Source organism: Leopardus geoffroyi, chromosome A2, assembly GCF_018350155.1.
Source record: "Leopardus geoffroyi isolate Oge1 chromosome A2, O.geoffroyi_Oge1_pat1.0, whole genome shotgun sequence".
In the NCBI taxonomy this organism is placed as follows: Eukaryota; Metazoa; Chordata; class Mammalia; order Carnivora; family Felidae; genus Leopardus; species Leopardus geoffroyi.
The window spans coordinates 126930477-126949426 of record NC_059331.1 but is presented as its reverse complement, the minus strand read 5'-3'; the positions used below and the strand labels follow the sequence as shown (position 1 = coordinate 126949426).

General features: G+C 50.2%; 1 protein-coding gene across 3 annotated transcripts in view; it reads right to left on the bottom strand.

Moving 5' to 3' along the window:
• Nucleotides 1–18950, bottom strand: part of EEPD1 (endonuclease/exonuclease/phosphatase family domain containing 1) — a 206654-nt gene that overhangs the window by 6149 nt on the left and 181555 nt on the right. For all 3 annotated transcript variants that reach the window (XM_045495311.1, XM_045495312.1, XM_045495310.1), the window contains 3 exons: nucleotides 7939–8049; nucleotides 3836–3970; nucleotides 1488–1626 (listed from right to left, as the gene is read on the bottom strand). In XM_045495311.1, coding sequence (XP_045351267.1) covers nucleotides 1488–1626; nucleotides 3836–3970; nucleotides 7939–8049 — 385 coding nt within the window. The remainder of the gene's footprint in view (nucleotides 1–1487; nucleotides 1627–3835; nucleotides 3971–7938; nucleotides 8050–18950) is intronic.

Genomic DNA, 18950 nt, shown 5'->3' with positions numbered 1-18950 from the left:
CTCACACTCACCTGATGTGGGGCCCAAACTCACAAACAGTGAGATCATGACCCGAACCAAAGTCAGATGCTTAACGACCAAGCCACCCAGGCGCCCAAAATGGAAGGAAATTGTGACACATACTACAACATGGATGAACCATAAAGACACGATATAAGTGAAGTAAGCCAGCCACGAGAGGACGAATACCGCATGACTCCATTTGTACGAGGTACCTAGAGTGCTCCAATTCATAGAGACAGAAAGTAGAACCGTGGCTGCTGGGGGCTGGGGAAGGGGGCGGTGGGGAGCTCGTGTTGAACGGGCACAGAGTTTCGGTTTGGGAAGATGAAGAAGTCTTGCAGACGGATGGACATCATGGTTGTAAAACCATGTAAATGTACGTACTGCCACCAAACGCTTAAAAAAAACGGTAAATGGTAAGTGTGTGTTACGTATGTTTTACTACAATCAAAAAGTCTTTTTCAAATGTAAAGCTCTAATTTGACCAAATTATTTTTATAGCTGAATTCTCACGAGTCACCCCTGTGAGGGGCCAATCTAACATGGACAAGGCTTAGAAAACTAGAGACTATTGGTGAAAACTCAAGAACACGTTAAGACAATTCTGGGCCTCCGGCTGTAAACGCCCACCTAGAGAAGGGCAGGGCTCTGAAAAGTCCAGCCAAAAAGCCCAGTCTTTACAGCAGCATTAACTCTTCCTTCTGGTCAACCTGCACACGGGAAAATTTCTGTATTGCTGGGGCAGAGCCTGGAAACAGAGAGCCCACTTCCTACTGAAGCTCTGCTCTTTTCACTGCTCTCTTAATCCTCTGGTATGTTTTGAGTCAGCTCGTGTCCGCTGAGCCCTCACTGTGTGCCCGGTACATCCACAGATCACCACCACGCCTCCCCAGCCGCCCCTGTTGAGGCGAGCGCTGGCCAGTCCCTGACTGGATGGGCTACAAGTAGTGTGGTGATTTCCCTGAGGTCCTACAGCGACTGAAGGGGCCAAGATTAAATGTGGGTTTTTCTGAGAGCTTCGGGCTGATCTGCATCCCAGCAGGGAGAAAAAATCTACCTTGTGCTAATCAGGACTTTCCCAGTCACCAACGGTCTTTCCTTCACAAGACGAGCACGTGCCAATCTGCAGGTGGCATCACCACAGCAGCAGCTGAACGCAGGAGGACTTGTCACGGGGGAGGGTGTTGTCACTTTTTTCCCCCTTAATCCTCTCCATCAAAGAGAGGCTGAAAAGCCCCAAAGCCGACAGTGTGGAGCGTGCATGGTAGGCCCAGAGATGGAGGTGTCACCATGCACAGGGGTGGCTGGGCTTCATGAGATGCAGGGGCTGTGACAGACGGTCTTCTGTGCCCCCAGCATGCACTGCTGCTGACAGCCCTGTCAGCCTAAGGGATCGGAGGGATGCTCCGAAGAGGCAGCCCCCTGCCTGCCCCCTGCAGAAGTGGGACTTGTTGGCCCAGCCGAGGATAAAGACAATCTCCTACCTTTCAGGGTTTCCTGCAAGGTCTGTGCAAAGGTAGCCAAGCGGTGGCTGTCACTGTGATTCCTGCTTGGATTGTCGCCCCCTGGGAGGATCATGGATGCCAGGTGAAGGTTCACAAGGGTCAAGTCATTGCTTCCCACCTAGGCAAGAAGAAACAAAGCAACAGGGACAGGCTCAGATGCTCATATTTCCTGTATTCGTTGCTTCTGACTTAGGAACAGCTTCCTGCACGATGTTGACAACAGCAAATACAAACAAGGCAAGCTCACACTCCACGAGATAATGCAAGACAGATCGCGCTTGGATTCTTTTGAGGCCCCTGTAGGACATCACACCCCCCATTCCAACTTAGGGTCTGGAAAACCAGGTGCATCTGGAAAGGTCAGGTTTTGTTTTTTGTTTTTTCCTTGTAAGCAACCACAACACAGGAGGCGGTGGTTCCCGCAGCTGGTGGTTAAACAAGGCTGGGGTCTTACCCTCTAGGGCCAGACCGTGATCCCTCTGCCAGGACCCACCGCTGGGACCCACTTCCTTCCCCACCCCACACACACCTACCCGCCCCCTTTGTGTTCTCTTCTCTCTGGAGACCACTGTGCCCTGCTGCTCACTTTCACCAGATTTCAAAGGAACAGGAAAGCTGGCTGAAGCCTGGCAGCACGGGATACGTCGCAGCCTTGGGTCCCCAGGGCAGGTGTCGTGGTGGGCAGGTACAGAAACACACAGAGATGGCTCTCCTGGGCACGGCAGCTTTGCTCAGCTGCTCGGGTTTTGGCAATCCTGCCCTTCCATTTGTCATGGTGACAAACGCTAAATACTGCCAGGAAGGACAGGGGTGCAGGGGGAGCCCCTAGGAAGTGAAGGCTTCACTTCATTTCATCTTACAGACATGACCCCAGTTCACCATCACCACCACCCAGCCTGGAGAGCCCTCTGCAGCTGTGGCTCTGACCACAGAGAAACCACCTTAAGGTCACAGGCAGGGAAACCCTGCCTAGGAGGAGAACCTGGAGCCTGCTCCAGATTCTGTGTCTCCCTCGCTCTGCCCCTCCCCCACTCGCACTCTCTCTCTCTCTCAAAAATGAATAAACGTTAAAAAATAAATAAACAAAATTGGAGACACCGGTTGGTCTGGCTGTTGTCCTGCTAGGTCAAAGCAAGTGCGGCCACTTTACATAAAACAGAAATCCAGGGTGGCACTAGGAGGTTTTGAAGAGGGTAACTGGCAGATTTTGCACATCAATCTCCTAAGCACAACCACAGGCACCCCCAGGCGTGCGTGTGCACACAGAACCCCAGCACCTTTGCAGCCGGGGGCAGAGCCTGGTCCAGATTCCGGCTGCAACCAACACAGCTCCCAGCACAGAGGCTGCCCCTGCCACGTGCCGCCAGAGACCGCGCTGTGATTTGAGGCAACTCTCAGGCTCCAGAACTGCTCTGGAGCACACAGAAGTGGGGGGGAGGGGGGGGCAGGGGGTGTTCAAACACCCAGCAGGTAGCTTGCTAGGCTCTGTGGCAAGGGACCACTCTTGCCTGACCCTGGATTTCACAGGTAAGTGTCATGGGGATAAGGTCAATTGAGTGCCAACTGAGAGATCTATTTTGGCTGCTGGCTTCTTTTTTCCTCCTAATGCCCAGCTTCTGTTTGTCGTTCATGACGTATCCCAGGTGCATCCCGAGGAATCAAAGAGACCGCTCAGATCAGTCCCCCTGCTCCTATCGATGCTCACGTAGGGAAGGGCTCATCTGGAGAGGTCAGTGGTGGGGCTGCCCTGACTCCACAACCCAGAAGCTCCTCTTGAACCCCTCCAAACCCAGATAACCCCCTGAGGGTCTTCCCCTCCCCACCCCCAACCCCCCACCCCACCCTTCCACCTCCTGGTAAGGAGAAGCATATCCTCAGAACCCATTCTGCTGTCCTCTAATCCAGTGATCTCCAAATGCCAGAGGAATGAAGAAGCACTGAAGGTACCTTTGAAAAACAGGCAGTCCTGGGCCCTGTCCCAGAAATTCTGTGTGTTTGGGGGATGGTCCAGGAATCCCTGATTTTAAGATAAGCCCCCCAGGAGATTCTGACGCGCGTTAGGTTTGGGAGCCAGCCATTTGATCTTCTGTGCCCAGATGCCAGAGTTATCAGAGCTAGAGTCCTCACCGCCCCCCACCCCCAATCCCTCTCATTCCTGTTCTGGACAAGTTCACCGGCCAAGGGAACCCCAGGAGGACATGCTGACCTGACCCTCAAAGAGAATGAAATCAAGACAAAAAGATGAGGCCGCTCTGGATCACAGTTTAGAAAGGGACCCTCCCCCCCCGGTTTTAGAAGTAGACCTTCACAGAAACATGGAATGGTACCTTGAACCTCGCAAGGTACGGGCTGGGACCCGTGGGCTTCCCATGCCCGTTGCCAGGTGAACTTTCCTGCGAGGTGGCGTCTCTCAGCTCCACCCCGGCCGCAGAGTCCCACAGGAATCCAGAGAATCCAGCCCCCTGCGGGAGAGGAACAGCTATCAGTCTGAATCAGGATTCAGCCCCACGCTGGGGGAAGAGGCAGGGGAAGCCAGGAGGAGATTTGGGGGGGCAGTGGTTGGTTCTGCACTGGGTCCTGAGATCCCATGCACAGGGACTGTTTCAGAAACAAAAGCACACCCCTAAAGCCACAGCACATTCCTCCTTGCCCCCAGCCCCAAATTTCCCATGCTGCCAATTTCAGAGTTTTATGTGGAGCCAGAGGGGCCTAGGCTGTTATCTCTTTGGGGTGAAGTGAAGGGAGGCTCCAACTAAGCACAGAATTATCTTTTTAATCATCACATCCCTATGACAGACACTCATATCCCTGTCTACCAGGCAGGGGCTCAGCGGCTCAGAGAGGTCAAGTAACTTCCCTAAAATCCCACAGCTGGTAAGCAGCAATGCTGAGAATCAAATAGAAGACTCTCAGCGGTAGGCTTTGCTTACCAATTAGTGGCTGCATACAACAATCAGCACCTAGCAAATCCTCAGTATTTGCTGGATGAATGGAGGTCAGTGCTAAGAGTCACAGTGGTTTAGAAGTGGTCAAGGGCCCTCTGCGGGTGGACAGGTCTGCAGCCCTGGTGCAGGGCCCCATGAGGGCCAGAGAGTCCTGTCAGGAGTGTCCCAGGGCTTGGTGCTAAACACTGCCATCTCCGGCTTCAGAATCTGCCAGCTTCTCACTGCTATCCCTGGGGGCCTTCTGCAAAGAGGAAAAGCTTCCTCTCCCACCCCACTCCAGCATCTAGAGGCTCTGCCGCCCGAGATTGGCAGCGGGACCCGTGGCATCGCTGGAGGGGCCGGTGGTGCTCGTTGCGAAAAGAGAGGAAGTGACTCTGCACAACCTAAGTGGCCTCTGCTGAGTCCCCAACATCGGCTGGACCCCAGCCGCACGCCTTGCTGAGCTCAGCACCTCAACTAGACCAACTTGTGTTGAGGAGGAGGGAAGGGGCGAACAGGGAACTGTGTTCTGCATGCTTTGGTATTTATAGAACCATAGGCCTGCCCGCCCACTGGAGAGAGCACCAGCTTAAGAATCGGAAGAGCCGGATCTCAGGGCCACCTGTGTCACTCAGCTGCGGGACTACGGGAGCCCCCCACTTTTCTAAACCTGTTTCCTTGGGTACAAAGTGAGGGAAACGGGATTTGCCCTTTTGGTTTGGGAGGGTTATCCCCCCTTTACTGCTTCTCAAGCAGTGGTGCCAGAGTAACCTTCCTAAAGTACCGTTCAGGTGGTCAGCTCTGCTGAAGAACCTTCAGTGGCTCCCCAGTGTGCACGACCCACTGCCAGAGGGGCCCTCCCGGTAGGCACCTTCGTGTTCAATGCGGCCCGTCACACCTGCTCACCCACGTTCCCAGCAGGACCCGGTGTTCCTGGGAGCGTCTCCCAGCCCCAGGACCCAGGAGGCCCCACCTCCAGAAGAACTGCTGTGCCTCCAAGCCGGGCCACGGGAGATCAGGTGTTAGAGCCAGAGCCCTAAAATGGGGTTCGGGGCTGACTCCACCTGGCGGCGGCTAGAGGACTTTGGAGCAAGTCGTTTTGTCCTTACAGATTGCAATTTCTCATGTGCAGCTGTCCCTCCAGCTGTGGGGCGAGGACCTGAGAATTGAGGAGAGGCGCGTGGACGTCACTGCAGGCATGGGGCAGACGGCAGGTGCAGCTACCCCTCTCCCATCTCCGTCTCGGGTAGAGATTGAACGTGTGCCACTCACAGATACAATTTATCAAACAGTGTTTAAAGAATTTTTAGGTTATCTGCCCATATTTAAGATTCAGTAAATGTCGCATTAAAATCCAGGTATGTGCATCTTTTGAGAGACCAGAAGATTTGTCCACACGAGGCCCACAACCCTCCACGGCAACAAGTGCGTGGGCCCAGCCGCAGCCTGAGACGGGCACAGCCTGAGATGGGCACAGCCTTGCAGCCTGGCACAGCATGGCCAGCCTGCCGCCTCACGTGGACGCTGCCAGACCCTGGCCTGTGTGCAGTTAATAAAGCATTTCAATGCACATTATCTTTTCAAATCCTACAGCCACACAGTGACTTAAGGAAGGGGCTATTGCTCCCATTTTAGAAATGAAGGAATGGAGGCTGAGAAGGTTAAGTGGCTTGAACTCAGGTCTCCTTGCAACGGCACACTGTTCTCCAATGGCCTTGATGCCCCAAGCTGGAGCAGGGTTTCCTGCCTCGTCCCTCCAACAGGCTGTGAGCTCCCGGAGGGAGGGGCTCCATCAGCTCAGGTTGAATCCCTGTCCTGGGCTCATAATGACTGAAAACAGGCAGGGCTGGGTCACCGGGTCTGTTTTTCTTACCGATGTCTATCTGGCATGTAGCAAAGTGCCTGGCATGCAGCAACCTTTCTAATTTTTCAGTGGACAAATAAAGAGTGTTAAATGGACTATAAGATCCTAATGAACCCACCTAAAAGATACTATTTTTTTAAAAAAGGCAAGGTGTGGGCGGGGCAAGGGGGGTTGCGCCTGGGTGGCTCAGTCGGTTAAGTGTCTGACTCTTAGTTTCAGCTCAGGTAGTGATCTCACGGTTTCATGATTTCAAGTCCCACATCAGGCTCCGTGCAGACCGTGTGGAGCCTGCTTAGGATTCTTGCTCTCCCTCTCTCTTTCCCTCACCCACTCATGCTCACTCTCTCGCTCTCTCTCAAAATAAATAACATTAAAGAAAAAGGCAAGGTGGTAGTGTTATTTCTCTGTAGACTGAGTAGGAACAACCATGGGCTACAGAGGTAAAGACTAGACACGTTCCGAGTTGGCTTAATTTCCAGCCTATGGGGAAAGTACACTGGCTATCGCCTACAGTAACAATTTACACTCCAAAACATAAATCCCAGAGAAATAAGATTTATATCACCTTTTTAAGTCATGGCTAAAAAAGAGAGCTTATTGTCAATAATTAACCAGATAACTTTAAGCCAGTATTTATTTATTTATTTTTTTTTTAATTTTTTTTCATCGTTTATTTATTTTTGGGACAGAGAGAGACAGAGCATGAACGGGGGAGGGGCAGAGAGAGAGGGAGACACAGAATCGGAAACAGGCTCCAGGCTCTGAGCCATCAGCCCAGAGCCCGACGCGGGGCTCAAACTCACGGACCGCGAGATCGTGACCTGGCTGAAGTCGGATGCTTAACCGACTGCGCCACCCAGGTGCCCCAAGCCAGTATATATTTATAATTTAAAAGGTCCAAATCTTAATATCCCTCACATAAATGCTATTTGTGTGTTTATAAACATGTTGGGTATACTAGAGAGAAAGAAATACAACATCTGCATTTATAGAAAAACTATGTGATGACACAATTTCCAACTCAAGATTAGCTACCAGAACTCTATTTTAAAATCTAAAACCCCACTAATATCAAACATTCCAAATGAGTAAAAACCTCAGTCTTGAATAGATCTGTCAGAGTGAAAACATACCCTTACAGTGATTTGCCCACAGCCACAGGGGAAATACCAACGAAAGAAGACTCAAAATTAAAATCTGCTCAAAATGTCCACAGAACATTTCCATGTGCACAATTTCTACCACGAAAAGCAAATGCTTCGCCTATGAATTAAGTGAATTTGAAGTTTTCAGTCAGTGAACAATGGGCTCTCCACAAACTTGGCAGAGGATAGAACTGTGGCGACAGGATTAAGAGGACAAAGGACAGAAATACCCCATTTGCAGCCTTGGCTCCAGACAGGATTTCTCCTCTCCTCCCATCACCCCAAACCCCCGTTTCCGCCTGGGCAGCCGTCCATTCCTGATCGAAACATGAAGAACCAGGGCATTTTGCAACGAATAGCAAAGAGCTAAGAAATGTGCAGCAACACAAAATTGCACCAGGGATGTTGGCAAAGGAAAGTTTTAAATGTCTGTGATTAGGGAAAAGAAAGGTTTCCACAAAACGGAGATAAAATCCAAGTTTTGCAGACGAAGGTACCTTCTGGAGCGGCGTGGAGGGCATCTCGGCGACAACAGCCTTCCAGCATCCCCGGGGCTGCTTCCACTTGCGGATGTTGGGCAGGAGAGGCTGGTTTAGCTCCGTACAGAACTGCAAAGACAGAGCACAAGTTGGTGTGTGTTCGTACCGAAAGCACACCCAGCTGGGGGCAGCCGGAGGAGCCAGGAAATGCCTGAGCCTGACTCATCAGCCTTATTCAGAGGCTTGTCGGACTTCATCTCTGTTCTTAGGGTTCGTGAAGACGCAGAGGACTAAAAAAGCCCCACAAATTAAAAAGCAAACTACCTATAAACGCACAGTTATCACCTGGGGGGGGGGGGGCTCTCAGTTCATAGTAATCAATTTGCTTTGTAGCATTCTAGCACAGATAGCTCAAAACAAGCTGTCAGAATCCTTTCGATCCTTGTAAAACCGGTGGTTTCAAGGTCCCAGGAGGGTCTAGATACCAAACGTGGAGGAAGGAAGAGGAATACGTGGGGGTCTTTTCTTCCCCGAGCCTAGCTCACAGGTGGAAAAGCCGCCCCCCCCCCACCCCGCTCCATCTAGAACCACCATATGTTCGCTTTGATGCTCTTCCGAGAAGAAAGCCCCGCTGTCGTGGCTCCGACACCCCACGTGTGTTACATTATAGGCTGTGCTTCTTTTCGCTTGCGCGGCTCCTCCAAAATGGCATGGGAACCACAGAGGGACTTGATCACCAAGGCAAAAGACAACCGCACCGGCCAAGTAAATGAAAGGTTAACAAACTATGTGCTCCCAAAGAGGTGGACCAGCTCCTCGAACTCACGCCTCAGGCACAAGCCAGCCCCTTGACAACGGTTCCTTTGAGGGGGCCCCAGCGTTTGTCATATTTGGGTTTCGTTTGTGAGATGCTCCAGCATCGGATTCCACCCCTTCTGGGGGGACACCGTGTGTCATGCAAGTCGGAGCATGCCAGTCACCCGTTTCTGTGTCCGGCCCTACAAAGTGAGTCTTCTGGCTCCCCTGGGCGCCTCTCCACCCCCTCCCCCGTGAGCTGTCCTCCACTAACCTCACTTCCCTCCACTGCTTCAGCTTACACCTCTGTCTCGAAGGCCCCCAAACCTGTACCTGCGGCTCAGATTTCTCTCCCAAGGTGTGGACGGCATTTCGACAACCTTTTTAACAGTTCTACCTGAATGTCTCCACAGAACCACAAGCCCAACGGGGTCACAAAGGAACCTGCCGTTCCCCTCCCCCCATGTCTATCTCAGTTCCTGGTATTTCCATCCTTAGAGCTGCTCTGACTCGTCCCTCTCCTCCTCCGGCCTGGCCCACTGATTCCACCGCCTCATGGGTCCGGAGATCCCTCTTTTTGTTCTCTAGTCCCCTGGCCGTGGCCTGTTTCAGAGCCCCATCTTCTCTCACCTGGGTCACCAGCAGAGCCGTGAAGTCTTCCTGCCTCTCTGTCATTCAGTCACCCTCCATGTGTCCTCTGGGTAAGTTGTGATGGCCATGCTGACAGCTGCTCTCCCTGTGGTTCCTAAAGTACGGCCCGGGGCCCAGGAGCTTCAACATCACCTGGGAGTTTGTTAGAAAGCCTCCGGCCAGGGTCTGATCCTAGACCGACTGGATCAGAAAGGCGAGTGAGGCCCGGTGACCTGTTGTTAACGAGCCCGCCCTGCAGGTGATTCTGATCCCTGCGAAGGTTGGAGAACTGCAGCTGGCCAGACCCTCACAAGCCTCTGCCCCAGAGGCAGGCAGTGCTGTGGGCAAACAGCTGTCAGCTGCCAGCCCTCTGCAGGAGCACCTCAGCTGCAGAGAGCTGCATTCCTGGCCCCTCCTGGGCAGGGCCTCACACTGCTTAGCTTTAAGAGGGAAGATGAGCATCCCTCCCTGGGCAAGGGAGGAAGCATGGCAGGAGGTCTACTTTAGATACATGCCATTCTCTCTCAAAATAAATAAACTTAAAGAAAAAAAAAGAAGAGCAGGGGCTCCTGGGTGGCTCCATTGGTTAAGCATCCTACTCTTGATTTCGGCTCAGGTCATGATTTCACGGTTCATGAGATCAAGCCCCGCATTGCACTCTGTGGTGACAGCGGGCAGAGCCTGCTTGGGATTCGGTCTCTCTCTCTGCCCCTCCCCAGCTCGTGCTTGCACGCTCTATCTCAAAATAAATAAACTTTCAAAAATCTTAAAGAAACAAAAAAGAGATGTGCTGTTCTTGGGGTTCTGCCTTTACAGTTAGACGGTTAAGTGTCTGCCTTTCCCTGATAGCAGATAACATAAAGAACACTGTACCCAAGTCACCTTTAAAAAAATTGTTTTATTAAGTTTATTTATTTTGAGAGAGAGAGAGAGAGAGTGAGAGAATCCTAAGCAGCCTCCGCAATGTCAGCGCAGAGCCTGATGCAGGGCTCAACTCACGAACTGTGAGGTCATGACCTGAGCCAAAATCAAGAATCAAGCCCTCAACCGACTGAGCCACCCGGCACCTCCCAGAATCGCCTTTATAAAGCTCAGCTGACACTGAGCACGGTGCCCCCTGACACTCACCAAGCCTCTGCTGGTGAACCAAGAAACGCCAGGGAAGACAGCACTCCCCAGTCCGTGTATGACACACAAATTGGGGGCGGGGGGACTGCTCCTTGCAGCTGATTATCTAAATAATTGCCTCAATTTTAACCTCACTTTGAGTTTGCCTGAGAAGTGTTCTCTTCGGGATTTGATCATTAGGGCTTTTATCGGTTCCCGACCATGGACAGTGTGCTATTCCTAATGAGGGCCTTCACCCCAGATGAATCCCCTTGGCCAGATGGTCTTGGCTGGAAGCCATCCTTGGATGGGAAATGAAGCACTTTGGAAAATGCAGCCGGAATGTATTGACTATAACTTTAGGGAATCTAGCGAGGAAATGGACTCCACAAAGGGTCCAATTTCCTGCCAGGGAATCATTTGCTTGCTGAGTGATCATTAGAGCTGAATCTGAGAATCATTAAAAAGGAGAGAAGCTCCGAAAGCCCATCTGGTGCTTCGCTCTTCTCCACGCAGGGAGTCCCGCACCTGGCTGCTCACCCAAATCTCTCAGGATGCACCCTGGGGAGGCTCTATTTTTAAATACCCCCTCCGGTGATTAGCCAGCCACCCAGATTAGAGAACCCACAGGACCCTGCTGTGCTGGGAACTGCAACATGTAGGAGCCACAAATCACATCTTTCCTAACCCTCAGAGAGCCTTCAGATACCTGAAGACAGGTGAATCTCCCCTTCACGCTGTAACCGCCAGCCCCACTTAAACACTCCCATTCCAGGCAACGCCACTGTGATCGGAAGGGTTAGCATGCGAAGGTAGAAGCGACACAGGCTTCCATTGCTCTCCATGCTTAAGACTCTCAGAGAAGGCCTTTGGAGCCTAAAGTCAGGTAGTCAAAGTGTGATCATTGGTATCATCTGGGAATTCATGAAACATGCATATTCCCAGGCCCCTCTCAACCTACTGAGTTAGTAACTCCAGGCGGGGGCCAGGTGATCTGCATTTTAACAGCCCCTCCAGGTGCCTTGGATACAATTTTAAAGCTGGTGTTATCAGATGAGGGAAAGACATTCTCCTTTTGTTTTCTATCTAAAAGCTTTTCTTTCGTGGGTAAACTCTAGGAGATTTAAGGAACCCTAATTCCTGACCTTTAAGGGCTACCTATAGTTTGTACATCTGAAGCCTTGATCTTGATAACCTCTCTCAGCCCACAGAGTAGACGATCCCCCCGCTATGCCCTCTTATTCAGTATCTCATATTATCAGAGACAATTAATAGTTTAAGGAACCAGGGGAAAATTCTTTATGGCTAGAAGCGTTCTATGCCCACATCTGCACGCACAGACCTCAGTGCTAGGTAAGGGGTAGGACTGTCTTCTATTTCTAGGGCTGAAAAAAGAATTGCCAGTTTGTTAACTTAGTGGACTGCACTACCAGTTCACAGCAACACTGAAGAGCACCTTTTAGATTCCTGCTACTCAGAGTGCGGTCCGTGGACCGTCAGCACTGACCTCACTTGGGAGTCTGTCAGAAATGCAAAGTCTCAGGCTCACCCCAGACCTACTGCCTTGAAATCAGCATTTTCTCCGGACCTCAGAGTGATTTACAAGCTTGGCAAGTTTGAGAAGGCTGCTTCGGAGCCTTCCTTGTTTTGTAGACATCGTCCCTATTACCTGCCCCAGCCGGCCTGCATGAGGCGAACACCCTACCAGTTATTCATGAGTGAACTACAGCACAGAAAGGTTAAGCCATGTGTGAGTTTCCAGTCAAGATCACACGGTGGAGAAGAGTTAGAGGAGGGTCTGAACTGAGGTCTGCTTCCCACTGCTCTATCTCCTGGCCAGGCAGGTGTAAGAGACAGAGTAGGGCAGGCTCCCAGATGAGGCCAGCCCGCCTTACTGGACGGATCCTTGGGTCCTTCCTCCTGAAAACTTCACAGGAAAACAAAAGCAACCTCTGAGAGCCCTCCCTCTGAACTCTGCCTAAAATTGTTTTATTTAGAACAGCTGGTTCTCAAATTGTCTGCTTCGTCCACATATCAGCAGGTAGAAACAATACTCTTCTAAGTAAAAGAGGCTCACCGGGACAGAAAGGGTGGAAATGGGGGGGGTGTAGGGTTGGGACAAAATCTCCCAGGGAGCTGACCTGCACAACCCAAAACTACGACCCTATAAATGTATTTCTAGAATCCTGGGGGCCAGCCCATCATCTGCCTCCATCAAAATCACACTGGTTCTTGTTTTTAAAAGCACAGATTTGTGAACTCCATCCCTCACAGAATCGGAATCTCTGAGGTTAGGGCCAATCTGTGCATTTCTCACAGGATCCCCGATCAGCTTTGAAGCGTGAGCAACTCAGACAAGGCTCTGCAATTGCTTATTTTGAACTCAGCCTTCATATTTTTCATACCTGTGGTCTGGAAAGACAGTTTTCATTATTCAAAACAAACCTACCATTTCAGCTATCACCCCCACACCGTGCAAGCATCTGACTGGGCCTCTTCTCAGATAATCCCATGAAGTAACACATGAAGGGAGCCCAGCGCACAGGAGGCATGTGACAGATACTCGCTGAATGGATGAATCAGAGAGGTCTCCTGAGGATCCCACCTTACGGCTTCTCTCTCCCAAGATGAGTTACAAGAACGACCGTAGGCTGGACTTGTTTCTCTAGCTTCAGACCAAACATGGGTGATACCGTCATTCTTTCGCACCCACCCCACTACCAGCTTCATCAACACCAAATCCCCTCTGCTCTTTGGCTCAGCAATCATGGGACTCAGTGTCAGAGATTTTAACTCCAATCTACAAGATGCCCAAGGCATAGGCATTCAGAAATGCCAAGTCCTAAGAGAAAAGACTCTTGGCTATGTTTCAGATGTGCTGCACCCTGGGTCTGCCCTGGATCAGCTGACTCAGCTTGTCTCTGCAGTGACAGAAGGGTTCCAAGGCTTGAGACCAACCGCGATTTGTTTGTGGACCTTTGGACTTTTTTTTTTTTTTCTTTCTTTCTACTCCTCCCCCTTCCTGAAACAAATATTCCTTGCTCATCCGGTCCTGAGAAACACAAATAGGAAAAGCAATCTAATTTTCCTGTCCAGCCACCACCAAGCTCAGTGGTCCTTTCGTCTTCCCCGTTCAGTTAACTTAAAATACCTGTGAGCTAGGTATTAAGATGTGTTACAGCGGTGCCCACAGAGTTAGCTGGAGACAGACTTTTAGGACTACTGGCAGGCATTTTCAAAAGCAAACTCCAAATGGCCACCCTTATCCTGCATCCTGGATGGCGGGGAAAGGGTGTCCTCACTTGGAACCCTCTGGGTCAAATTTCCAGATAAAGTTGCTTTGCTTTGAGTTGGTTGTTTTTGCTTGCTTTATGGATTCTGGAGGTGACCTCCTGGACAGTGAGTTTTCCACATGTGAACCGCTAGTTTTCTCTGCACACTCAAGACAGCTTCTGAAAACGCAGTATATGATGGATAAAGCAGCACAGGTGAGCTTCCTTAAAAAAGATAAATTGCCATCATAAAATAAAGAAGTCCCTGACTCAGACCATGCAAGGTCAAGAGACTGAACTTTCATTTGGATGCCACAGGCATGGGTGCAAATGACAGAGACAACAGTTTCTGTACCGTTAATTGTAAGCAAGGGCTTATCTTTGCCAGCATCTTCAAGGGCGGAAATGCCATGGACAATAATAGAAGCCGGCACATCTATGGGTATCTGTAAATGATCCCATTTGGAGTGAAACCAAAGAATGGTTGAGGTCATTAAAAAACGTCACTGTACTCTAAAAGAAAACACCAACGCAAAAGCAAATTACATCTCAGTATCAGCTCAATAAGAACCATGTTTGGCCTTCTAAGTGAAACAAGCCTATTGCAAAGTTTTTCTGGGATATTTGTTTAGCCTTTAGAATGTTGATATTTTGAAGGTCGATGGGGCAGCCAAGTACTCAGTTACATTGCTTAGTTCTCCTAGGAGCTAAGTGCCTTAATGGTTATCAGCGGTCTTAATGGCCCTGGCATGCCTCTTTGCAGAGCAAGGGCTCACACACACAGTGTAACACGGACACAAAGCAAAAGCGAAAAGTCTTTCAACCTCCTCTTTGTCTCAATCTGTCCAGAAGAGATAAAGTTTGCTCGGTGGCTTATGCCCTATGTTCCCAAAGAGGCAGGATTATCATAGAAGAAAGAAGCCCCTGTCTTAGGTCAATGCAAACACAGGCCCATATCCCTGAGGGGAGACAGGTGCAATGTGGGACAGAGAGCAGTATAGGGTGAGGGTTCTCCAGGGCTCTGAGCACCTCTGACTTTACTGCTACAACACTGCCTACAGGGCCTTCCCTACAGGGTCAGGAATCCGCAGAGGGGGAGCGTCGGTCATTCTCTCTGCTCCTTGGGGGCTCATTGAGCAACTACCATATTCCAACATTAAAAGGAAGAACTGGCCTTGGTTTCTTCTAGCTTCACAAGTTTCCTCAGTGGGCCACCTTCATGGGCTAGAAGAAGAGGGGGAGCTTTGAGACCCTAGGTCTTGGTCTCCCTACCCATCAAGTGCAGGGACGGGAGGAGATGACCCCGTCCAAGGGCATTTCCAGCTCCAAAACCATATGATTCTGGAATTCTAGGAGGCGAGGATGAGAAAAGAGGGAAAGGTGGAGGGGGGAGGGGTGAAGGAAGCGTAGGGAGAGGAAATATAAGATTCTCATAAACTCCTCTCTCCCTCTTTCTCTGTGATAATTGCTGTATGAACTCCACGGAGAAGCTGATTGCGTTGAGAGGACACTGAACTATCCAAAGGCCTTTCCCCCAAACCGTGAGAGTGGATTCCACTCTTCCAAAAAACGGCATCAGCTTTCTTTCATGTCCCCTTGGCTCCACCCGGAAGAACCCTCGCTAAACTGCCTGGAATAAGAGCATACTCCAAATAGTAGTAATTCTAATAGGTTAAGTTTGGCTAAGTCCAACAATAGTCAGAAACACAGGTGGCCAGTAACCTACAGCCCAGTCAGCTTCTGAAACCTGTAAAAAAGTAAGAGCCGGAGGGGGAAGGGAAGGGCAGGGGAAGTAAGTGCCAATAATTTGACAGACACTTTTCACAGATTATCACATTTACTCCTACTGATAACCTCACGAGGCAGGTAATAATGCTCCCGTTTGACCCCTGAGGAAACCAGGCACCATGGCAAGGTCACTCACTGCCAGCAAGTGGGCCACGTGGGATGGGAACCGGGTCTGGCCGGCTCTAATGCCGAAACGCACAGAGGGGAGAAAGCTCAGAAAACACAAGCCCGCCAACCGATCTAGGCGACGGTGTATGTGGTGCAGGCACCGTACCACGCGCGTTCCAAATCTGGGGTTCTCTGGAACTGAGTCAGTTTCATCGTCAGTGCCCCCGGGGTCCCGGGGACACAGAGTTCTGGAGAGGTCACCACATCAGACCACAGCTTACCTCCTGGCAGGGACCAGGCACTGGCGGGACGCGCCCGTTCTGTAACCTAGAGCCAAGCACTCGGAGCTTCCTAAGGCAGCCCCTGCTCTAAAGCTCAGGCCCCATCCTTCCTCATCGGCGGGGAGAGGCAGTGAGTTTACAGCCCCTTCATCACTCGGCCCCGGGGCCACTTCCAGATCAGCTCCATGAACACGCTCTTTCCATGGGCACCCGAAAGGAATTCTGGGCGAGTGTTCATCCTTGTTTAAACATTATCATGCTGAGGAAGATCAAAAGCAAACAGAGACATTTCCTCAGCCTCCACAAACAGCTAATCATTAGCTGCTTTTACAGAGTCAAGGGAAGGGACACCCATAGGCACTCCTGTCAACAGAACGGCTGCTGGTTCTGGTAACCTCTCCTCTGTGTTCTCCCAAGTTACTTATCATGGGTTTCCTGAACAAGATGGTTAAAAATGACAAAGGTGGGGGGGGGGGGGTGCCTGGGTGGCGCAGTCAGTTAAGCGTACGACTTCAGCTCAGGTCACGATCTCGTGGTTCGTGGGTTCCAGCCCCACCTTGGGCTCTGTGCTGACAGCTCAGAGCCTGGAGCCTGCTTCGGATTCTGCGTCTCCCTCTCTCTCTGCCCGTCCCCTGCTCATGCTCTGTTTCCGTCTCTCAAAAAATAAATAAACGTTAAAAAAATTTTTTTAATAATAAAAAAAACAAAGGGCTAAAAAGCCTTTCAAGGACAATCAAAACATTTTTCTGCAAGGGGAACTGTAAAATGGAGAGCAGAGGGAGGGGGAGATTTCATAGAGGTGGAAGTTAGGTTAGGAGGAGACGGAGCCACACGGGGTACGGGGACCCCACACTGCCACACTGCCACCACCCTCACCACCATCCTCATCATCCCTCACTGTCGCCCTTCAGGGACACTTCCAAAGGTTCTCGTCTTCTCCAAAGGTCTTCGGATGTGAAGACTCTTCATCTCAGCTAGGAGCGAAGACTGTGATAGTTTTGTGGCTTTTTTTCCCCCTTCTCTTTAAATTGAGGCTTATGTCTGGATATAAACGAACACAAGCTCATTATAGGATAATTTGTAAAGTAGAGAAACACAGAAAAATCTAAGCAGAATACCACTGGGCAGGACAAGCACTGCCAACCTTTTGTGGATTTCCCTGCAGGCTATTTCCTATGGAGTTTGTTACTACATCTGTCTGTCCGTATAGATGCACACGGTTTTGCGTTCTGCTTTTCCTGCTTACCACTGTGCCACAGGATTACAACACCTTCTAAATTCACGCCATGAGCCATCTGACATGCTATGATATGGACAGGGCGAGCCATACCACGGTGGTGGAGGTTTCATTACTTGGAAGAAATTTCTGCTTGAGGCTCATTTCATTTCACTGTCGACATCTTAAAATCACCTAACAAAGTAGTTGTAAGACCGATTCTACCCTCACCTGCTCAAAATGATTTCATCCACAGGTGTAAATAAAAATCCCGAGTAAGTTAGCATTTAAAATTATAATGTGTTCGGGGCGCCTGGGTGGCGCAGTCGGTTAAGCGTCCGACTTCAGCCAGGTCACGATCTCGCGGTCCGGGAGTTCGAGCCCCGCGTCGGGCTCTGGGCTGATGGCTCAGAGCCTGGAGCCTGTTTCCGATTCTGTGTCTCCCTCTCTCTCTGCCCCTCCCCCGTTCATGCTCTGTCTCTCTCTGTCCCAAAAATAAATAAACGTTGAAAAAAAAAAAATAAAATTATAATGTGTTCATTTTTGAAAATGCATCAGGAGGTCTTTGTTTATTTAAATATACATACCTGTGATAAACACACAGCAGTACAGGGCCCCAGAGTGCATTAAACCCCTGAAATGTACAATCAGAAGGGAAGTGACACTTTCTTTTTTTAACCCCCTGATATAAGAGATGGGAGTTTTTAAAAATAGTTTCTTTCATCTTAAGATAAATAACTTTCACCTTTATTTTTTCCCCCTAGCTTTGTTTTTTAATAAAATGTCTCTCTAGAGAATTTGTCCTGCTGTCCGTCTATCTGTTAGGACCCTCAGGTGTGTACAGAAGGTGGGGGCGATCGCCAGGTCAGAACTCAATGGGATGTCTACTCCGCTCTGGTGCCTTAACCTAAGCTGTGATGTTAAATGGGGTCATGTTCATTATTCAAGGATGAGGTTAGGAACACAGACTCTAGAAAAAGGCTGCATACATCCAGACTTCGGCTCTACCACTTATCAAGAGTTTTGACTCTGGGCAAATGACTATTCACCTGCTCCACACCTCAGTTTCCCCATCTGTAACAAGAGGACACAAATTGTTCCTGCCTTACCAGTTTGCTATTTCTTAATTTTTTTTAAACATTTATTCATTTTTGAGAGACAGAGAGTAAACTGGGGAGGGGTAGAGAGAGAGGCAGGCTCCAGGCTCTGAGCTGTCAGCACAGAGCCTGATACGGGGCTCGAACCCACAAACCATGAGATCATGACCTGAGCTGAAGTCAGACGCTTAACCAACTGAGCCACCCAGGTGTCCTTGCCATTTCTAAAGTAGGTAGCACAGGGCTTGGCACACAGCAAGTCTCCTGTGTGTTCTTGTGGCTGTTCTAAGATTGAGCCACTCCACCATGACAAGGCCACGGAAGGAGGGTCCCCGCCTTCAGCTTTCCACACACGATGGCACAATTCTCAAAGCAAACCAGCTGAGGAAGTGAGCAGCAGCAGGGGCCAGGGCCAAAAGCCAACACATCGCAAGCTGGGACATAGAGACCACTGAAATACAGCCCTGCAGATATGGACAGGAAGACGGGAAACTAGTTGCTAATATTCTTCTCTGGTGAAGAGGAAAGAGGATTCATGCAAGCATTCAATAAAAATGTAACAAGCATTAACTGTGTGTGTATCCTGGGTCAGGCTCTGGAGCTATAATGGTGAGCATTAGAAACATGGTCCCCTGCCCTCCCTGAGCTTGCAGTCTATGTATGAGGGGCAGGGGGTGATGTAAGCACACTTTAAAAAAATAATTATATTTATGATACTTTTATTGAGGTCATTCTA